Here is a 22,179-nt window from a genome sequence, read left to right as displayed (position 1 = left end):
ATAATAGTAATAATAATAATAATAATAACAATAACAATAAAAAATAACAATAAGAACAATAAAAACTAATATTTAGGTTAGGTTAGCTTAGGTTATAGGTTACTGAGGGCCGTGGCTGGCGTTAATTAATGTACTCACAATACTGACGACAGCGATAATGCCGATGATTCTGTCCATCCCTGCAAGAACAACAACACCATTAGATGTACTGTTCGTATGTCTGTGTCACCATTAGTTTAAGTCATTCGTGTTGAAATATATAATAATAATAATAATAATAATAATAATAATAATAATAATAATAATAATAATAATAATAACAGTAATAATAATAATAATAATAATAATAATAATAATAATAATAATAATAATAATAATAATAATAATAATAATTACACAATTGCATGGTCTTAATTGTTTCTCTTTGACAACACAACTTACATTTATCGTTTCTCACTATTGATCTTTTTTTCATTTTTGTATTTCTTTATGGTTCTTTAATGTTGTTGTTATTATTATTATTATTATTATTATTATTATTATTATTATTATTATTATTTTCAGTGTTATTATTTTTATTGTTATTACTTTATTTTTACTTTTGGATTTGTTATTATAAATTTTATTTACTATAAACTAATTATTATCATTGTTATTATTATTACATTTTCGCCCCCCAGGCCCCGATGTGGGACAATTTATGACCTGTGCCCGGGAGGGCTAATCCCCATAAAAATAAATAAATAAATAAGCTTTTTTTTACCGAGTACAGATTTACCAAGATGAGGTAGTACTTCCAATTAATGAAGTCAGTGACGAAAAAGCCATGTATACACACGTGTGGTTCATTAAATTAAATTATCAGTGTGTGCGTCAGCCCGTCCGTCAGGGGTAATAAGTACAGTATAGGACAAGAGGTGGAGAGTGAGAGGTGATGAAGTTTAATATATATTTATTTTTTTCCTTCACATATATTTATCAACGTCACTAGGCATCGTCATTACCACTATACCTCCCACCCACACCCCATCACCACTACCCTACACCACCAGAAAAGGAAACATTAAAAACGCTACTGCCGTGTGTGTGTTTAAGCACAGTATATCATTAATACACTTATACATTATACATTAGCATGTTTAAACCCTTACGAATAACTTGAGTCAAACTAGAAGCTGAAGTACTTTAAGTGGCCAGGAGGGAGATGAATTACTGTATGTATTTAACCCTTCGCACGACACAGCAATCCCAACGAGCCGAAGTAAATTGTACTTGGGCTGTGCTGTCGAATTTTCTCCGTATTTCCGATTCCGTCACCTGTCTCAACCCATCTTCCACCTGTACGTTTTTAGCACACGCAATACTTTTCTTCATTAGTACACGGAAAAAAATATCAATAACTAAGTTCAGTTAAGCAGAATATAATTAAATTTACAAAAAAAGTAGTACAGCATTTAATTGATCTGGTAGCCTATCACACAAATAAACTTTTCTCCGTCATCACAAACAATTGTTTTCTTCCGATAGTGACAAAGTCAATCTGACAGTCATGTACAAAACTATTGGGTGTAGCTAATTAGTAGTAGAATAAAACAGCACGGAGAAAAAGTTAATTGATCTTATAATGCCATATTTCCCCACTACCTAGTTTTCCTTGAAACAGTGATGACATTTCTGACCTGACGAAAGACTGTCTAGTTTTGTAAACGCCTTGGACTAATGGCAGTATATGACCCACGAAGTATCTAGAGCAAGGTTTTGACACAAATCCCAACAGAATAATACAGTTTTACCTTCATATCCTGTTTCGTTAATCTTCTCTCATGGTTCAACGCTTAATCCTCAGGGATTCAAAAGTTAACTTTCCTCCACAATTAATTCTCCACTGAGGATCTGTATACAGTATTTGTACTTTCATTCGTACTAAACAATTAACAATTTGAATTAAGAGCCAATAGTTATGTTATTTGCTGCTAATATTAACAATAAACAATACGGTGGTTAGTTACTGTAGTAAAATAAAATGATTCAGTTAACTTCCAGGTTGTGTTTTAAGCCGGTTTTCTTTCAGCACCGCCTTAACTCTGACATTTCCTCAGCACTGGACAACCATTGTTATTAGTGGTTTGTATTCCTAAGCCTTTTTGTTATCACATAAAATTTAAAAACGGCACAATCGTACGAAGAGATTCGGCTTCAGGCCAGAATTAATATCTTAAATGTGTAAACAGCGTACGTGCTCAATCTTATGCCCTTTGATCTGGCTTCTGTACAGTTCATGCTTATGTTTTTGTCTACAAGGAATAAATATAAACAGGTTGAGATGTAGTAATCATTTTTCAAGAACTATACACGTGCCAGCAAAATGACTACTTCGTAAATTAAAAACCCTCATTATTATTTCAAGTATTATAGGGTGTGGGTAGCGATGTTACTAACCTTGATACGTGTTTAAGTACCTTCTTCTCTTTGCCACCCCCTAACAAGTCAGGCCGTTTCAGAAGAGTGAACTATCTTGAAGGGTCGTGCCAGACGCCCAGACCTCACCACACAGTACACCTACTGTACCCAGTTGTTTATCGTGAGACTCTTGCTTCACGCCCTCACCCCGCCTTAACATACTGTATTGGCTGACTGACGCCCTGGCGAACCGATTACGTCCTCACAACTTTAACTTAAACTTTACATACTCTCCTCAACAGACTATCCTACTAATGATCAATACATTTTTTTAATATTGCAAGAAAGAGCGATTTCTGAAACATACAGGATATCCATCGAACATAATAAATAACTGAAAACCAACTCGACCTATTTTTTACATTGAATAGGTTACAGGAATTTTAGTGATTATTATTTATTGATGTATCTGAAGATCTCACTGATAATGTAGAAGATATGAACGATGTTTTGTTTATATAAATGTTTTCTATCAGTTCTCGCTTTAGAAGATTTAGATGTTCCCTAAGTAACTAAAGAGATAGAATAAATAAAAGCTAGTAAGCAAATGGATAAAAAAAAAGAAAGGCGATGAGATGTTTGTTCGAGTCCTGAAGCAACTAAAGGAAGAACTTAGTAAACTTTAAAAATTGTTCAGTGAGTCACAAAACTCTCGTATTGTATTAGAATCCTGGAGGGATAGATTTGCAGATGAGTGGAACGAGTTACCAAATAATAAAAACAATTACATTGTAGGTGGGTCACATAGGCATGAATGCCCATTAGGGACAATGTGTATACAGTACACTGCACTGTACAGTCGGGGTCAAAAGTTCGCTCCCACCCAAAATGAAGCGGCATCGATCCCAAATGAGATGACACAGTCAGGGTAAGTTAGTACGGAGACTCATTCCCGTAACTCCCTTTCACCACGGGGGCCAACTTTTGTCCCCGACTGTACAATCAAAGACAAAAGTCGCGTCACGGTTTTGTCCGAAGATTAAATATAACTCGTGAAACATCTTGAGAGCCCCCTACCACAAGGCAGAGCCGACCAACAGTTTAGCCCTTAGGCACATGTTTTCACCAAATTTCACGGCACGACTTTTGTTTTTCATTGTACACTAGGAGACAGCAGGGCTGGTACAGTACTGCACTCGACCGCCTTCACTTCCCCAAGTTGTAAACTTAGGTATAGTATCTGTTTATAACTGGGTGAACTGGAAGCACCCGGTATCGAACTACCGACCCCTGCAACAGGAGGCGAGTGCTATATCCACTAGACCTCGTATATAGCTTGGAAAGGTATACATGAGTGATGATGATTGGGTGTAAATGGGAGCCAATATACATACTGCATTTTTTTACTCGTGTCTGAATCTACCAAACCTTACTGTTGTCATAAGCCCACAATAGATCACCTGAATATTAGCCCCCCAGCTTACTTAAGGTGTTGGTGGTACAGCGGTAGCGTGCGTATCTCTCACACTATCATAGGTTCGAGTCCTGGCCCGAGACACGCGTGAGAAGGGTGTATCTATGACTACCAAATATCACAGGTTTTCTCCAGGCACTGTACTCTGGTTTCCTCCTGCACTAACACTGGACAATAAAGGTCGGAACAAATAACAGATCAGCCGCCCAAACGGCTAGTAAGCTGACATGTGGTGAAATGATAAATTAACAATGAATTATAATTAATACTCACGACTGAGGGAAGAGAAGAAGATGGGGATGCATCTGGTGCAGGAGGCGGTGGAGCACCTTCCCATCTTCCTGTCAACATGTTGCGTTTCCATCCTATACCAGTGGGTGGAGAGTTGTGTCTCTACCTTCACCCACACCCCTCCAAAAAAAAAGTAAAAACAAGCGATATTACGTGGTTGTCCTTGAACACTGAAATACTGCATATATCTCTTCACTGGACACTCCACCATCAATAAATGAATCCCTCGTGTTTTTACTCGTACAAGTAATTTTTTTTACACATTTTATAGATCGAAATGGATTGCATTATCCTCAAGTCTGGTACTTCGGAGAGATTTTTTGTTACTCTGACAATTGCACTGATGATGTGTAATGTTATTCTCATACACTTTGCAGAATTAACAAGGGTCTGATAAATTCATAGATATTTAACACTTATGGAATGATCGGGTATCACAGTATCGGTGAACCAGGCGAGGCGGAGGACTGACTGACACACACACACCGGAGACCATCCACCAAGGATGTGAAGTTGTGAACTCGGGATTTTGTGGCAGCCCAGCACGATTGCCTTCCAGGATTACTACTGCGGCATCACTCCCCCCGCTCCCCGGACCTCGGGCTGATGGAGGAAATTGTTACTCGCGTTGTTTTTTTTTTGTCAAGTGTGGTGGTGGTGGAGTGTGGTGGTGGAGGAGTGTAGTATGGTGGTGGTAATGGAGGAGTGAGGTGGTGATGGAGTGTTGTGGTGGTGGTGTAGTGTGGTATAGTGATGGAGGAGTATGGACTGTAGTGTGGTGGTGGTGTAGTGGTATGGTGGTATTGGAGTATTGTGGTAGGGGAGTATTGTGGTAGGGGAGTATGGTGGTAGTGGAGAATTGTGGTATTGGAGTGTGGTGGTGGTGGAGTGCTGTGGTGGTGTCGTGATGGAGAGGTATGATGATGGTAGTGGAGTGTGGTGGTGGTGGAGTATGGTGGTAGTGGAGTGTGGTAGTGATAGTGGAGTGTGGTAGTGATAGTGGAGTGTGGTGGTGGTAGTGGAATGTGGTAGAGTGTGGTGGTGGTGGAGTGTGGTGGTGGAGTGGTAGTGGAGTTTGGTGGTGGTGGTAGTGGAGCGTGGTGGTGATAGTGGAGTGTGGTAGAGTGTGGTGGTAGTAGAGTATGGTGGTAGTGGAGTGTGGTGGTGGTAGTGGAGTGTAGTAAAATGTGGTGGTGGTGGTGGAGTATGGTGGTGGTGGTGTAGTGGTGGAGAGGTATGGTGGTAGTGAAGTGTGGTGGTGGTAGTGAAGTGTGGTGGTGGTAGTGGAGTGTGGTGGTGGTAGTGAAGTGTAGTGGTGGTAGTGGAGTGTGGTGCGCAATAAATCAGTCTACGAGTCTGCCTGCACCTGTCAAGAAATATTAATTAAATACTTTTGCTTCCCCTTTTCAAAATATACACACTAAACTCCTTGTTACTCTTTTATGTAAAACCCCTGATCTTTAAAACAATTTTCATGAAAACGGAACTTTGAGACACGTGTGTGTTTGGGAGGTGGACGCGTTACCCGAGCACTCTGAATCCAACTGACGTGCGTAGCGTTTGGGGAGTGCAACTGTGCAGCAAAGTTGCCAACACTTGTACCGTTTGGGTGACTGGTGGTAGATGCGATACCGTTCTTGCCTCGCAAGCGAGATGACACGGGTTCGATTCCCGGGCCGGTGGAAGTTGTTTGGACTTACTTCCTAGCCCCCAATTAGTCCCTGTTCACCTAGCAGTAAAGTAGGTACCTGGTGTAAATCGAAAGTTGCGAATTCGTATTCAGGGAAAGTTGTTGGAGCTTCCAATAACTTCATGACATAAAACCACTGACTCTTCAGGCTTCTACGCCCTTAACTCGTGAGACATAAAGGCAAGAATGAACTTAGCATGCTTCCCTGTTGGGCGCTGTAAACGCTTCTGCGCTTCACCTTACACAAGGATGTAGGGGGGTGCCCAATAAAAAAATAAAAAAAAAACTTGTACCGTATACTCCAACCACACACACACGCAAGCAAACGCATACATACACACACAAGCAAACGCACACATACACACACACACACAGAGTATATGAGTTAGAATTTATACATTAGACCGAGTATACTGGACGAAGGTGTCATATGTGTGTACAGTATAGTGATATTACTATTGACGCTTTACTATGAAATACATCAAGTATAAGTATGGGTCTATAAACAGAAAACTTTAATCATTTCTATATATCAACAATAAACTTGTGCTCATATCTGAGGGTTGGCGACCAATCCTCCAAGATTTTGTCTCTCTGGGAACCAAATTCTTAACTTTAGTCTCTACCTTCCCCTGGCCCTAACTTTACCCATTAATATTTATTTTATTATTCCTTCATCCCTAATTATATGACCGAAGTACCTGTTTTTCATTTTTCTTTTTATGCGAACCCAAGTACTTTTTCATTTGTTTTCCTGTTAGTGTAACGTATTCTTAACATCTGCCTAATAATTATTCTATCCCTGTCCCTGTTTTGAGCCTTCCTAAATCCCATTTGATTTTGTCCAATGTTTTTCCGTTTAATTTGTCTAGGTTAGAGGCTCACTAAACTTGATCCGACCCACAATCTGACCCTGAATAGATCTTGGTTCGGGATACTGAATTTCTGATTTTGTTTCCTCTGAATTAAAATGTAATCTATTTGATTACTGACAATGTTATTTACATTGTCCTTATGATGAACAACAAAACCAGCACTTGACAAGACATCTATTTCACGGCGGCAGTTTTGGATCAGTCTATCTCTATCATCAAACTACAAAACAAAAACATACAAGACGTAAGAACTCAGCTGTGCAGTATGCAAGAAATCATTGCAAGATATCAGTAAATATACAACATAAAGACTAAACTGTGTGCCACCATCCATCGCAGTAAAAAAAAAAAATGTGACTACCCTCTCAGCTACACAAGGATTTGGGCGGGCTCACTAACTCCACCGCAGTATAAAAAAAAAAATAATAATAATATGCAGCACTATATAAATAAACCAATATTAATACAAAGGTCTGACGACCCAAGGGAGCAAAACAAAGATAAAACACCAATAGGAAAGATGAAGCGATCTGGTTGAGCCCAGATTCTTTCTACTCCTACTGTATTTCAGTTTCACCACTTTTTCTTCAACCCCTAATAATCTTCTTTCACCTCATAACTCATGACTCCACCACCACTTCCTAACTTTACCTTCCTCCTACACCGTCTTCCGTCTTCAGCGCAAACGGCTCTCTTCTCTCTATCTCATCATCATCATCAATAAACCAAAAAAAATGATAAAACACGAAATCCATACATGACAAGAACTTTGTAAAAATTAACTAACAAGCCTAAAGGAAACTTTCTTGAGAAATGCAGAAGGTTTAAGTAAGTCTTGTTGTTCACTGTTGGGGGTTTTCCTTAATTGCTAACAAAATTCATTATCAGGGTTAGTGGATTTTGTTAACTATTAAGGCTCACCTAGAAAAAATATGCACATGGGTAGCGCTGAACATTGGCGTACTTATAGGTAGTAGGTATTAGGCAGCTATCAAACAGGGAGGTACTACCGCCTAGGAAGATATTGGAAGCATAATGTGTTGTCTAATGATAGACCCTGCTGCCATATGGCATCACGAAAATTGTGACCAAGTCCCAGGTTGCTGATCTGACTTTCTGCCTCATTTACGCACAATTGCAGGGTCTCAATTGTTTCTCTTACTATTGACAACACAACATACATACATACAGTATATTGTTCCTCACTTTTTATTTTTGTTTTCATTTTGTATTTCTTTGTGGTTCTTTATTATTATTGCTATTATTATTATTATTATTATTATTATTATTATTATTATTATTATTATTATAATTATTATTATTATTATTATTATTATTAATATTATTATTATTATTATTATTATTAATATTATTATTATTATTATTATTATTATTATTATTATTATTATTATTATTATTATTATTATTATTATTATTATTATTATTTCGCCCCCCAGGCCCCGATGTGGGTCAGTGACCTGTGCCTGGGTGGGCTAATCCCTGTAAAAATAAAAAGTATTTTAGGCATTTTATTATTTCATTCACCTATTTAAACCCTTCTTTTAAAATCGAAAACGTTAAATGTACAGTACAGTTTGCCGTTTTTGCTTGTCCTATTTTTCTTTTAATATTTTTTTATTATTACAGGTTGACAATCCCTTAGCCGAAATCCTTGGGACCAGAGGCATTTCGGATTTCGGAATTTTTCTGTTTTCAGATTTTTTTTTTTTTTTAATGTGTATTAGCCCATCCGGGCACAAGTCACTGACCCACATTGGGGCCTGGGGGGCGAAAATATAATAATAATTATAATAATAATAATAATAATACAGGTAATAATAATTCATAGGTCTAGGTTGTGTTTCTCATTTTTTTTAACCTTCGGGTATTACATAAAAAGAGGAAATACTTGTAATGTATAATATTAATGACTAGCTGGAATACCTGGCATTATCTGCACCCATGGCCCAAATTAAGTGCACATGCACATAGCCATATCCAAAATCAGCTCTGTTGATAACAATGGTCTTACACAAGAGACCTACTCTTAGGTATGACCCCCCGCACCCAACCCCCCATTAAATATTCATGAGCATTCTTTGGACTATTATCAAACCAAACTTCAAATCTCTGTCTTAAAAACCATATCTGTGCATTATAAACAAACAGGAAAATAAATGTGCTTTTAATGAGGGGGTTCCACCTTTGGGGGCAGGGGTACAGTCTACTCATCATCATGCCAAATTTCAGCTCTATCTTCAAAACTTTAACCACACATTACAAGAAATCACTCACAAACAAATGCTTTATATATCAGATGTTCATAAGATTAAGTAATGCAATATTACATGATTCATCTACCATTACATGCACTATGAAATGGTTTTTTTTAAGTATTGAATTGATTAGTGGTTTTCTTCCAGTATGTAATAGGCCATTGACCAATTTTGCTGTATAAATATACAGTATTTATGAATGGAACCATTTATCAGAAAAGGTGGATGTAGGAAGGAAATTCATAAAATCATCTATTTCATATTATAAATTTGCTATGAGTTGTGACCATCTTGTAATATATTAAACTCGAGAAATATAAACGAGTCAACCCAACATAAGATAAGTTCATTATTTGAATATCCTCTGCAATATTTATCATTCGGACAGATAGGAGTGTAGTAGCATAGGAAACACAAGCAGACATTGGGAGATTGGTTTAATTATTGGGTGTTCTTATTGTCATTTACTCTTCTGAAGAATGCTGTAAGGCCAATAATCACACATCATGAGTAAAATTCCTATTGCTTGTTTGTCTTTTCTTTGCTACCATACCCCTTAAATCCTCTACCTTGTCTCTATGAGTTTCCTATTCTTATGAAGTGGAGACAAAAAAGGCAAAAAATATATCAGGAGACCATTTATTGTTTAATGATGTCCAATACAGATCCCTTACCAATAATGGAAAGTTTACAAGTGACATTACTGAGAAGCCAAGAGTCCATTTGAACAAAATCTGTCATACAAGAGTAATAAGAAATTACCCGGTATATAACACTGAAAATCACATGATATAAATAATTATTAAAATGATCAGTAGGATAGTCTTCTAGATATGAGGAAGCTATTCTGTATTGAGGAAGAAGATGCAGTATTACATTTTAGTTTTTATTTAAAGCTGTTATGTGACTTTGTTTTTTAACTGATTTATATGACATTGAAGAACCAAATCATGGGCTATGGCTAATACACAGTGGCTGAGTATAGTTTTTTTATATAGTAGAACAAGCCCTTTACTGAACACATCTCATTATTATAGTTCTACATTTACAGCTCAGAAACCAAACATGGAAAGTACACGTGCAATTAAACTTACATTACATGACATTTTCCCCAGTAACTGAATGCCTTTGTTTTTGGTAACATTTGTAATTATGAAGTCTCCAGCATCCTAAAAAATGTAAAAACGAGGTTCCTCAACTATATCTCTCAGATCGGTAGAAAGACATGAAATAAAATAAATTTGGACTCAAATTTGCCAAAGACACAATTGCTTAACTTCCTGCCCCTTGTTTCCACCTTAGAGTGAGATATGAAATTGTTTATAAATATGAAATTTAAAACTGACTACCCAAATTCACCAATTAAATTTTTAAACCTAACATAGTGTTTAAAAGACACATGAAAACAGAATAAAGCTGCATTAAAATGTATTTAAATATTCATTACCATAATGTTAATTCTTCTTAGTTTTTATAAAGTACAGTACATGCAAAGTTTGAAATATTATTCAAACAAGAGGTATGAGTAATAAAAAAAAAATCTCTGAAAGGTGCAACATGATTAAGTATCGTAAGTGATAATACTGGCAACCGTTAGTATGACTTTTATATACTGTAGTAACCATCCATATATGTGAGACTTTAAATATACTTTAATAAATACAGTAGTAGAAGACAGCATAAACTAAAAACTGTATGTTTCTTGAGTGTTTCTCTTGTGTTCTGTGCATGTGTATTTGTAAACATTTATGCATGCATGGGCAAGTTACATAGGTAATGACACCCTCAGTTTTCACTTAAAATAGCCAAACAGACTGAACAATATAAAAATTAATGATTAAGACAGTCTTTAAAAAATAAACAAATAAATTATCATTAATAATTATGTTGTTACTAACCTTGGTAGACGATATTAAGAATCCTTATTACTCATCCTATACTAAATACATATCAACCATATTCAATAACCATCTAGATCCATATTGTTATTCTGGTTCTGTTCAGTATTTAAAATAGTTTATGGTCATTACTAATGGTTTATATATCAATTTTCTCTGAAAGCAATTCTAAATGTACAGGTATTACTCCATTTATTACTACTGTACTTCACACCATGTTTAACGTTAACTCTACCACTAAGAATACAGTAAACATAATCCTCTTCACAACCCTATGCCTTGGACAATGTATCTTTAAAAAAATAATTAGTTAACTACAAATTATGTCACACTCCACATAGCAAGACTTAATTCTCTTGGCTTTAACTACACTGAAAGTTGAATGGGATCATCTGAAGAATCTCCACCCAAGCTTATTTCACCAACAGATTAACTACCTTAAATAGTGTTGGGATGGTTAATCTGCTTGTGAAATAAGCTGGGGTAGAGATTCTTCAGGTGATCAATTAAATGTTTAAATACAGTGACTGTTCAGCTGAAGTGAGGGTACTGTACCTAACCCAAACCAAGGAAGAAGCCAGGGTTTATAATCTGTGAGCCCAAAAGCACAAACTGTTCTCATGGTTTTAATAATGTGATCTACTTCATTTCATTGTACTATTTAAACTGTGCAGAGACTTTAAAGTCTGGTTGCATTGTGGTATAATGGATTGTGATAACAGTTAGAAAAATAAAGATATGAAGCTCTATCCCAGGAATTGGAAATAACTGTGTAGTCTTTACTGAGATTGAAATGCACAGAGCCACCTTAAACCATCCAAACACTAGAATGAAAGAACTCCCATTCACCTAAATGCTAGAATCAGTCATCCACACACTAGCAGTCAGTCAATCAAGTGTCAAATCTCAGTAGATCCAATATTTTACATACTGATGAATTACACCCAATTCTGGTACAGTGAATCACCTTGAACACATTCACTGGATTTGCCAAATTAAGAGGCATGTCTAGTTACTGATGGCATTGTTAAACTGAGAAACATTACACATTAATCATGAATAAGTATAGGCATTTAAAGGAAAATTCGCAATATACGTAGTTAATATTACTGATTAAATGGTATAGTATATTTAATATCATTATTGCAACATACTGACATTACAAATACAATATGGTATGTAATAACTATATCTAATTCCTGTAAAAAATATTATTAAATAAATTTGTTAGATTACTCACAATATCATTAAAACATTCTTTTCTATAACACTTTTATGCTTAAGTACATTTTACTTGGCAAACTTTCTTCATATCCACTGATTTGTGACAACTAAAAGTGAAGGAAAATAAGGAGGTCTACAATGACCGTTTATAATCTTATATTTAACAATCATAGCAAATTGTTGTTATGCCAGAACTTCCACTACAATCCCTAATTGCTTATATAACTTGTCTTTAAATTTATATCAATTCTATATGCATTAAATGAATAATATTTAAAAAATATTCAGGGAGGCCAATAAAAAAATACAATAACAAAACAAGCATCTATCGTGTTTTAACATAATATATTTATTGATACACTCAGGTAGTCCAATTCATTATTTTCTGTTCTGATGAAATATTCTAAATATACTGTACATCAACTCCAATTCATTTGCCTATCACTTGGACATTTCACTAAATAAATCTATTTCATAATTTAAGTTACTTGTTTATCACATGCCCTCAAGTCACCCACAGAAGCTTTACTGTGAGAGGAATGAAAGTGGTTATCTTTCTCTCATTAAAATTTGTTTTAATTGGCCACGTGTACAGCACAGCATCAATGACACACCGTCTCACACTCCACAAGTACCAGTCAGAGAATGCTTTTTCCCATGCTATATCTTTTTGGTTTCTCCTATATGCACCTTTCAATCATTTTCTCCTCTCTCTCTCTTACTTTCCCACAACATTTTAATGATTCTATGTGCAAGCAAGTGGTGACTGCTTCACATATGCTGGTAATGAAGCCAAACTATACAGCCAAACTATACTCGGTAAAAATAGTATCTTTCAGGAGGGGTCTGATGAATTTGGAACTGAACAATCCTGTTGTTTCATTACGGTTGGTAGATGTATTTGCAAGACATTTCCTACCTATTAAGGTTGACCTAATTTAGTTATTTCATTCAAAATATAAAATTAGTTTGTTGCATTATGATTGGTGAATAACAGAATACCTCATGGGACTTTATTAAAAAAAATCTTCATTCGTGGTGTCATTTTGTTTCGCACAAGAATTGTAAAGATACTTTTTTACCGAGTGTACATAATTCTTCCGCAAATGTCTCTTGTTGCTTCAGTCTTTAACACTAACTTGATGGTATACTACCTAGTCAATAGCCAAAACGCTTTAGTTAATCTCTCAAGGGGTTGAATGAGACATCAGTTACAGAAAGATATTCAGAAAAGATTTAAATGGAATTGGTCCAATATAAGTATGGGAACCATTTGTGGTTCTTGAAAAGATGAATTCCAATATACCAATACTGTATATCCATATCTTGCTTCACTTCCAAACAATGGTGTAGGCACTTGTTCGCTCGCCTATTCCAAGAATTTGTGGTGGCTTATGCTGTCAACCCAGCACCTACTTCTGCAGTGGGACCCAACTTGAAATAAGTTTTGGATCAAGTTACACTGAGTTTGCCTTAGGGAATAATACTGAATGGTATATTGAGTAACTTTGTTAAATATTAAGTGAATTACACAAATTCACAAAATGTTAATTTCTCGTTCCAAATTTTGGTTATAAATAATGATAAAAATTTGTCAAATAGGCGAGCTTTGCTGTTGTTCTAACAGCTTCAATTGTTATTTAAATAAGCAGCAACTATGCTATGGCAATGAAAGGAAGCAAGAGAAAGATACAAGAATGTTTTAAATGTAGATACTGTAGCACTAATATATATGGGAAATATCACCTGACACACCTCTTAATTTCAGATGCTCTCTTTAAGGGCACATCATTATCTTCATGTCACCTTTGGACTTAAACATGTATAATAATAATAATAATGACTCTACTTCTAATATTATGAGTAGACACATTCACTGACATTCTTTTATTTACTTTAATCTTAATTTTTTAAGTATCAGGTTATACCCATGTTTAGTTTGAGCACATTATCTTTAATTCCATGAAAAAGTTGACTTCCATACCCTGAGAGAATAAAACATTGGTCATCATATGCATCAGTGCACAAAATAAGTAAATGTTACCATTTTGTACAGGAAAAATTACACAATATAGGAATATTTTACTTCATATATAAGTGTGTGATAATGAAGTTGTGAGTCCAACTTAGCAGAAATGTTAAATGAAGACGATATAGCAGCACCTCTGAATATCATTATTTTCAATCAACATCATGATTACATTTGACATAAAAATTACATAATACTATTCAAAGCCTTATGGAAAGAATTAGTTACAATCATACTTCAATGATTTTGTTAAACCTCAAAAAACATGAATTACAACAAAATATTTCCCATTCTTTTAAACATCTGAAACTTTTGAAATTTAAAAAAATAATCATACAATCATACTTTGCTAATTAAAGTTTGATTCCATATCTGTGGTGCTCCTCTTTCAAGGGGGAGGGGGAGTGGGGTTTAGCAATCTTGGATCTGAAGAAGGGAATTGATTGCTGCCTCTTTGTTACCTCCTGATGCCTCCAGCACCGACTTGACTACTTCAGCATCCACATCTGGGAACATCTCTTCAACCTGTCCAAACATTATATCATTACTGAATATATATTATAAAAAGAGAGAGAGAGAAAGAGCGAGACCATGAGGACATCAACATATAAAATACCACTAGTCATGGCATCAGTGAGGCCTCTCTCAATCTCTCCTATCCAATATAGAAGCTATGGTACCCCACACACACTTAAGATACAGTAAATCCTCGCAATTTGGGACTTAAGTAAATAAACAACCTTTTTCTGAACAGTTTCTAAAGACAAGATAATGAAACATAATTAAAATTAAAAACTAAATCAATATCCACAACACCTACTACTAAATATTTTTCAAGTGTGACCAAACATTGGGAAGCATTCATAATTTATCTCTTTAAATAGGGGCTGACAGTGAAACCTCCATATAACGGACTTCTCTCTCCATATAAGCCATTAGATGGGGGGGTCTCACATCTAACGGACCCCTGATGTAATGGACTTCCATCTATATATAGTCCGTTAAATAGAGGTTTCATTGTATGACATTTTTACACAATATTCATTTACTACTCCAGTGAGATGGGCTACAACTGCATGTCAGAGAATAAGATCTCTGACTCGTAAAGTATTAAGAATTGTACAGTGTTAACTTTTTGTGCAGTAAATGAAGGAAAACTACAGTAAGAAGAAAACAAAAAAAAATCTACGATACTGATTCACTTTATCAGATAAGAATAAAAAGCTAATCATCTGACTGTTTAGTTATTTATGAACAATACTCAATCTTCTCTAAAGGAAGACAAATGATTAAAACCTAAAGTCAAACATATACAGTTTCTAATTCCCAGAAACTAGGAGGGAAAGCTACCGAGAAAGCTAAGATGGTTCTCTAATACGTTAAAGAATAAGTCGTACCTGTTTCAGATCTTCGGCGGATATGACTGGTTGTGGGGGAGTAGAGACAGGAGGTTGGTGGGTGGGTGGTAAGGTGTAAACAGGCACAGAAGCATAGCCTGGGTAGGTGTAGCCGGAAGGTGGCATCATTATCACCGGCCTCATGTTTAGATCCTGTGGTAGGATCGGGCCTGTCTGAAATGCAAAATAATAATTACAGGTGACTGAGATGACAATCGCTGAAACACTATCAATCCAATACAAAAATGTATACCTTTCCCTGATAATTAGATAGGTTTCAATATGACCTTTGCACAATTCCCCAATTTTCAGAAAATATATGAGTCTAGCAAGCTATTCATTATTACCGTATTAACAACATGCATACTTACCTCATATGACATGACAATATTTATCGTGCCTTCCTGACCATCTCCAAGCTTACCAGTCAAGCTGTACCATTCATCCACAACCTCACTCTGAAAATAATAAGCAATGTTAAGACAATAAGTCAGTAGCTATGCTTTGCTATTAAAAGTTTGTTCACATGATGAGTAAAGGTTCAGGCAAAGTGGTGAACACAATGTAAAAAAAAATGGGTTAATCCTCGATGTCTTCTCAATTTTAAGTCTCAAATTTGTGGTAATATGTAAATTAACTTTTAGATAAACAAACTGCAAAATACCTGAAATCTGTACAAAAAACTAAGTTTATGAATAATAAAGCTCCTACATGCAATTATAACATCTGAACACTTAAGGTAAGGTTGTAGGCCTTTGGATGAAGTCTATCAAGTATCAACAATAACATACAGTATGAAGCAGGAGAGAAAGACACTCTAGTTAGGTGTCTAGCAATGAAGAGAAGCAATGTCCCTCAAGAAACCCATATACGGCCTTTACGTATGTTTCCACAGGCAATTTTATTTAAATGTTCTTTTTATAACATTTTTACCTAGTATTCTTTAATACATGAAAAAATATTACCTGGAACACTGCTTCTGGGATGGTAAGGTTCACCCAAGCAATCAGCTCGTCATCTGTTAGAGTTCGTTCATCAAAGATTTCTATGTGCACTGTGTTAATTCCCTTTGGAAGCTGGTATCTGAAATTCAAAATAGTGTCAGGACTCACAAATATAAACTGTAAACTGCTATATAAAAGTAAAGAACCATTTACTAATGGGAAAAGCTCAGCTGGTGGTTCAATTAATAAGAGTGGAGGACTGAGTTCTCTCCTTGGATACTTAACACTCAGCAATTAATAAGTATAAGTATTCTCAGGTGTGCTTGTCAATGGTGGAATGACTCTTCAATGGATTAGTACTGCAGGATTTTAAGAATCAGAAAAAACTGAACTTATGTAATCACCCAGCATAATGCAGGGAGAAGATTGTAAGAGGAGAAAAATTATTCTCATTGTTAAGCTAGTCTTTGACCTGAGTAGTATGAGTAACCTTTACCCCCAGAAATCATCTCTAACTCTTTTGAAGTGGAGAGCCATTGGATTTCCTGTCTCCCTGAATTTCTATTCTTGTTCTAAAAACCACATGGAGGCACTGTGAACAATTTTCGGGAGTTCATATGCATCAGTGTAACCTATAGGTCTAAATGCACTGCCTGCTATACCTGTAGGCAGTGTGACGCCAAGAACTAGCAAATATAGTCATAGTAAAACAGAGCACTCGATATCAAACTCCAATACAGAAAGCTTCAGCAAGCGTGGGCATAAACACAAAATAGTACTGTAACTTTGACTGTGAGGACATAATATGAAGCAAGGAATCATACAAATGTTTGTAAGAGGTAAAAAGGTTACAATGAGGCAAGGTGAGTTTGAGTGTATGAAGATGGGAATATTCAAATAGCAGGAGAAGTGTAAGTAAAGCAGACATTGAGGAGTTGTGTAAGGAATATTGGGCAGTGTTGGATTTCTCCTAGTCACGTTTAATACTAAACCATAAGAATTTCCAATACAGTAATTTCTATCTATGTTCCAACAAATGATGGTGAGGATGCAGTTTTAAGAAAGTTTTATAAAAGGTTAATTAGAAAAAGTTCAATGAATATTTCATTACAATGGTTGATTTTACTGTGAAGGCTTGACAGGGGACGTAAACACCAGAAGCATAACCAAATGGGCCGGGTATATAACACAGATGAAGAAACATCAGCTGACTTTTGCTAACAAACTATGATTATTACGCGAATTCTTGATTTGTAACATTTCCTGGGTCATCTTTATACATGGTAAGCACCCCAGGATAATAAGAATAATGCTGTCAGAAGCCAAATAGATTATAGTAACTTTCTTTAAAAACACAGTAGCTTACACTAATATACCTACCAAGAGTACACTTTGGCTGAGAGAGCATCCAAGTATTGAGTTTAGTGAAAATAACACGTTAAAAAGAAAATATTTGGATATATCCAAGTGAGATCACAGGAAGCTGAACACTTTGACAGGGATAGAATATGATACTGAAACTCAAAACAGTTTTATTTGTTCAAGGTTGAACTTAAGAGCAAGAAATAGAGAGCAATAAATGAGCCATGATTTACCCATACGTACATGCAACTGCTATTGGATATCTGCATGTACAGTACTTACAACTTAATGTCAAAGTGACACAAGTGCAACTCACACTTGAAAAGTCTTGTTCCAGCGAGGATTCTTTGCTCCATTTACATCTGTCTGTGTTTCGTACACGTAATGACCCAACCTCACTCGAACGTAAGGATCCATTCGTGTCATCCCATAATTTTTATTCAAAACTGCAGAGGCAATTGTCATCTGAAAGTTTATTTAAAAAAAAAAAAATTGCAGTGAATAATTGGTAACACCCGCAAGACAAGCTTCAAATGACATGAAAGATGACTACTGGTGTTACAGATACAACAGGTTACAGTCAAACCCCTCAAGCCCACTGATCAGTAAGCCCAGGGAATGAGTGGGGACATTTAAGATTCACATTGGTTTTGTTTTCTTTATCTTTGCAAGTTAAGGATATGAGGATGGTATTTTTACATGTCATTTTAGCCCCTTCCCACCACTTTCTAGTATTCTACACATAGTCATGCACCGCTCTAACCCACTATCCAGCCCCCCTTCCAATAAGAATTTTTGCACTTCTTGTTCATCTCTAAGCAAAAGAAGAAAAGGTGCGGGCAGGGTGCGCACAAGGTCGCCCAGTCATCAAAACATTACCGAGTTCTTCACCCGCCACCCACCACAGCCGGCCCAAGTCAGTGATAGTGAGGATATGGACTTTCAGGGGTTTGACAGAGGCCCTGCAAGCCTCTGTGGTGGATAGTGATATAATAAATACAAGTGATACAGATGAGGACCAATAATCTGCCATCTGCCTCAGAACCAACCTCCCATCCCCATGTGCCCAGCCATCTATTCTACTAACGTAAGTGTTAAAAAACCTAATATTATTGATATTTCTCTTAATTATTAATTGTGTGTGCATACCATCATAAAATTAAGATGTTATTTTGACTACAAGGTACGTATTGTGTCGGAAAAAGTGGAGTTTGGGGATCGGCCCAGTCTCTATTTCAATTAATCCCATATGTTCTGTTATTTCATCTACGCATTTCTCGTTTTACGCGGTACTCCACGGGTTCAACTGACCGCGTAAATGAAGACCCAACTGTATATAAATATAGAAACACTTCTTATACAGTGGATAATGAAGTGAGGTTTAGGAAGATTTTAACCAAACAGGGCATTGCACAGGGCAAGTTGTAAGAGACAGTAAAATAAAGACAAAAAGTGAACAGTTGTGGTAACAGCAAACTAATGATCACACATAACCTGCCAAATGTGATGACCTCATACAAAAGATGATTCTTATACTAACATTAGTACAGTGTACCAACCTAAAATAATACTAATAATATATGTATAGTCATACTTCACACAGAAAACCAGACAATCAGGATCACTGACCTGGAGTCTGCCCACATTTGGCTGTGACTGAGCATACATCTGGTGCTGGAGGCGCATGGCAGCTGCTCGATCAGCCTCCTCCTGCGTCTGAATCTGGGTTGGTGCCACACGTAGGAAGTCATTAGGAAGGGTTCCTAACATCACCTGTAAAATGGGGTATCATAAATTTATGGATAATGTACAGTACTTTCCTGACTCCTACAGTTGAAATAAACCTGACTAAAGTCTTTGACAGAAAAAAGATAAATTGTCAATAATCATGTTTTATGTCCAAATGACATAAAACACTAGTCCACTTATGAGATGATGAAAGAGTGCAACCAGTGTTGATACTTACTGTACTTCTTAATGGTGTCGAACGATGATCTATATAGTATCGTCTTCCTCGATACATATCACAAGGGAATGGAATTGGGATAAAGAATGGAAAAAACATTGACCTAAGTGTCCTGTGTAAAATAAGAAAATGTAACAACGTTTACTTTCAAATCAACAAAGATACATCAGACTGCATCATATATGTAAAACAGTATCTGACCCTCATTTCCAATATTCTGTAATTCATCTTTTTCACATACTGTAGTTACCCAAATTTATACACTAAATTAAAAGGTGCCATCCGTTAAGTTCTCCAGTGACAGTTCAATGGCTGCTGTTAGACTATGATGCTAAGGGATGAATTAAAGATGACTTGAACTGGCCAAACCTATCTTAAACCGATAACCTGATGTTTTGTCCCCCTCCAGTTCTTATCAACTGAAGTTTAACCACCCTTATGTTAACCTAATCTCCCTGGTAGCATTAGGGTGGTTAATCTTCAGAAGAAATAAGCTGTTTACCTGAGCCACAGGATGCATCATCATCAAGATCATTGTCCAAATTTTTCAAAGACATTAAGAATTATTTTAGGTTACGATTAGGTTCACGTGGGCATATGACAGACAGCAAAACCTCATAATTATGGGAGACAGTTTGCTGACAGATTGTTGGTGCTCACTGGTGTTATCATTTGTCACATACTGTACAAGGTGGTGTTATCAAAGTGAGCATGTGACAGTGGCATCTGTTAGTGATATTTACGGGAAAACATAGGGACAAAAACCTGAATGGGAAAAGCGTTATTCCTCCACCTGACTGGCTTTAAGTTTCGGGGTATGAAATAAATTTTCTTCAATAGATATTTCTCCTTAGGTGGCTGAATAACCTGGATGACTGTCCTTAAATCTAATCACCATTTATTCATGTTGTGAACCGAACAAACCTAACCTAACCTCATCGTCTCTGAATAAGTTTGAGTTCGGTAAATATAGTTGGGTTAGGTTATGTCTATTCAATTTGATTTTCCCCTATTGAAAGAAGTCATCTTCAAATTCTCTCAAAGAAAATCACAGAAATACCATGATGGGTGATCATGGCGAAGAACAACTTTTTTCTACACAAGTTTCTACTATAGTGGCTCAGGTGCACAAACAGTAAAGTATTGGTAGTGAGTTTCTTAACATCATTCAGCATATCTTTCTTTATTGATCAACCTACTGACAGTTTGGTATACAAGTGCTTCGCCTCTCACAAGGAAACAGCCTGGAGCCACCATTAAACTGTTGTTGTTTATTCACAATTACTTTCATCATGAATAACAAAAAACACATAAAATGATTGTAACATAACAGTCGTTTGACGATCTTATCAGACACCAAACTGGTAATAATTTCCTCAAGTGTTATGACAGAGACAAAAGACGATAAAATAAAAGTCAAATTATCCAACAATATATTTTCTTCATTATGACACCAAATTAAGTGATAGTCGTGCACACACACTGAGAGAAGTACAGTAGGACACACTGAGGTTGTACTACGACTTTAAATGAGCGACACCTGGCAGTGACTCACAGCCCCGTGACGCTGATAGTGACGACACAAACATGTAACCCAAGACAATTATGTGGTTATACACGATATTTATGTACCGTCTGTGTTTTAAATTGAAATGCAAGGTTAAGTGCTTGTTACTTCTTAATAAATTGCCGTGCATTATATGTTCTACCGTGTGTGAGTCAAGCCATACCTGTTTCCTCCGCTGCTCGCACTTATCGCCTGCCGTCGACGATGCCATCTTGAGTGTAAACAGACAACATTCAAGAAGCCTTAAAGTGATCTATTAATCTATTACATTATTTTAGTTGATCAAGAATACAGAATATTTGATTCTTAAGATATTTAAGCCAGTAAAAATATTTTGAGTCAATCAACAAACAAATAATTATATAAAGTTAAATCAATACTTGAATGTTTGAACTTAGGTGTGCCACATTTCTTAAGGTTTCTTAAGGCGAGGTTAGGAATTTCTTTTGAAACTAATAAGGCTTCTTTCTCCATCTGTATTTGTGTTTTATATCTATTTACTGCTCAGCAGATGACCAGAAATTCCCAATACAATTTAATAAATATCTTAATACTATTTTTTTTTTATACGGGGAATTGCCCACCCGGGCACAGGTCATCGACCCACAACGGGGCCTGGGGGGCGAAGAAATAAGAGAAAATAAATTAGGGTGCATACTAATACTTTACTACTTCCCCATTGTTCTCATTTCATGTTACGAACTCAACATTTCAGGGCCGATCCGGGGGGTCCGGCCCCCCTTTTATCAGAAAATCCCAATACTTTTCCTGAAGTACAGTATTATA

The 22,179-nt window shown here is 36.1% G+C and overlaps 2 protein-coding genes across 3 annotated transcripts in view; both read right to left on the bottom strand.

Moving 5' to 3' along the window:
• LOC121873563 (venom phosphodiesterase-like) overlaps positions 1-2,458 on the bottom strand; it is a 52,806-nt gene extending 50,348 nt beyond the window's left edge. Inside the window, exons 1-2 of the mRNA XM_042377239.1 lie at positions 2,440-2,458; positions 139-179 (exon numbers count right to left, since the gene is read on the bottom strand). Of these exons, the coding sequence (XP_042233173.1) occupies positions 139-177 (39 nt within the window). The 5' untranslated portion in view covers positions 178-179; positions 2,440-2,458. The remainder of the gene's footprint in view (positions 1-138; positions 180-2,439) is intronic.
• Positions 2,459-9,639: 7,181 nt separating this feature from the next.
• Positions 9,640-21,618, bottom strand: LOC121873436 (toll-interacting protein B-like). Of its 2 annotated transcripts, XM_042377049.1 has the most exons (8): positions 21,308-21,392; positions 19,827-19,938; positions 19,490-19,633; positions 18,177-18,325; positions 16,520-16,637; positions 15,926-16,012; positions 15,555-15,728; positions 9,640-14,682 (listed from the first exon to the last, which is right to left on the bottom strand). In XM_042377049.1, the coding sequence occupies exons 2-8, from the start codon at positions 19,923-19,925 to the stop codon at positions 14,569-14,571; spliced, it is 885 nt and encodes a 294-aa protein (XP_042232983.1). In that variant the 5' UTR covers positions 19,926-19,938; positions 21,308-21,392; the 3' UTR covers positions 9,640-14,568. The 2 variants fall into 2 exon arrangements, with proteins under 2 accessions (XP_042232983.1, XP_042233053.1); XM_042377119.1 differs by lacking the exons at positions 19,827-19,938; positions 21,308-21,392 and adding an exon at positions 21,557-21,618.
• Between the last annotated feature and the right edge of the window lie 561 nt (positions 21,619-22,179).

This window comes from Homarus americanus, unplaced genomic scaffold (assembly GCF_018991925.1).
Source record: "Homarus americanus isolate GMGI-L3 unplaced genomic scaffold, GMGI_Hamer_2.0 scaffold51859, whole genome shotgun sequence".
Lineage (NCBI taxonomy): Eukaryota > Metazoa > Arthropoda > Malacostraca > Decapoda > Nephropidae > Homarus > Homarus americanus.
The sequence above is the reverse complement of the archived record's forward strand: the minus strand, read 5'-3'. Positions and strand labels throughout refer to the sequence as shown.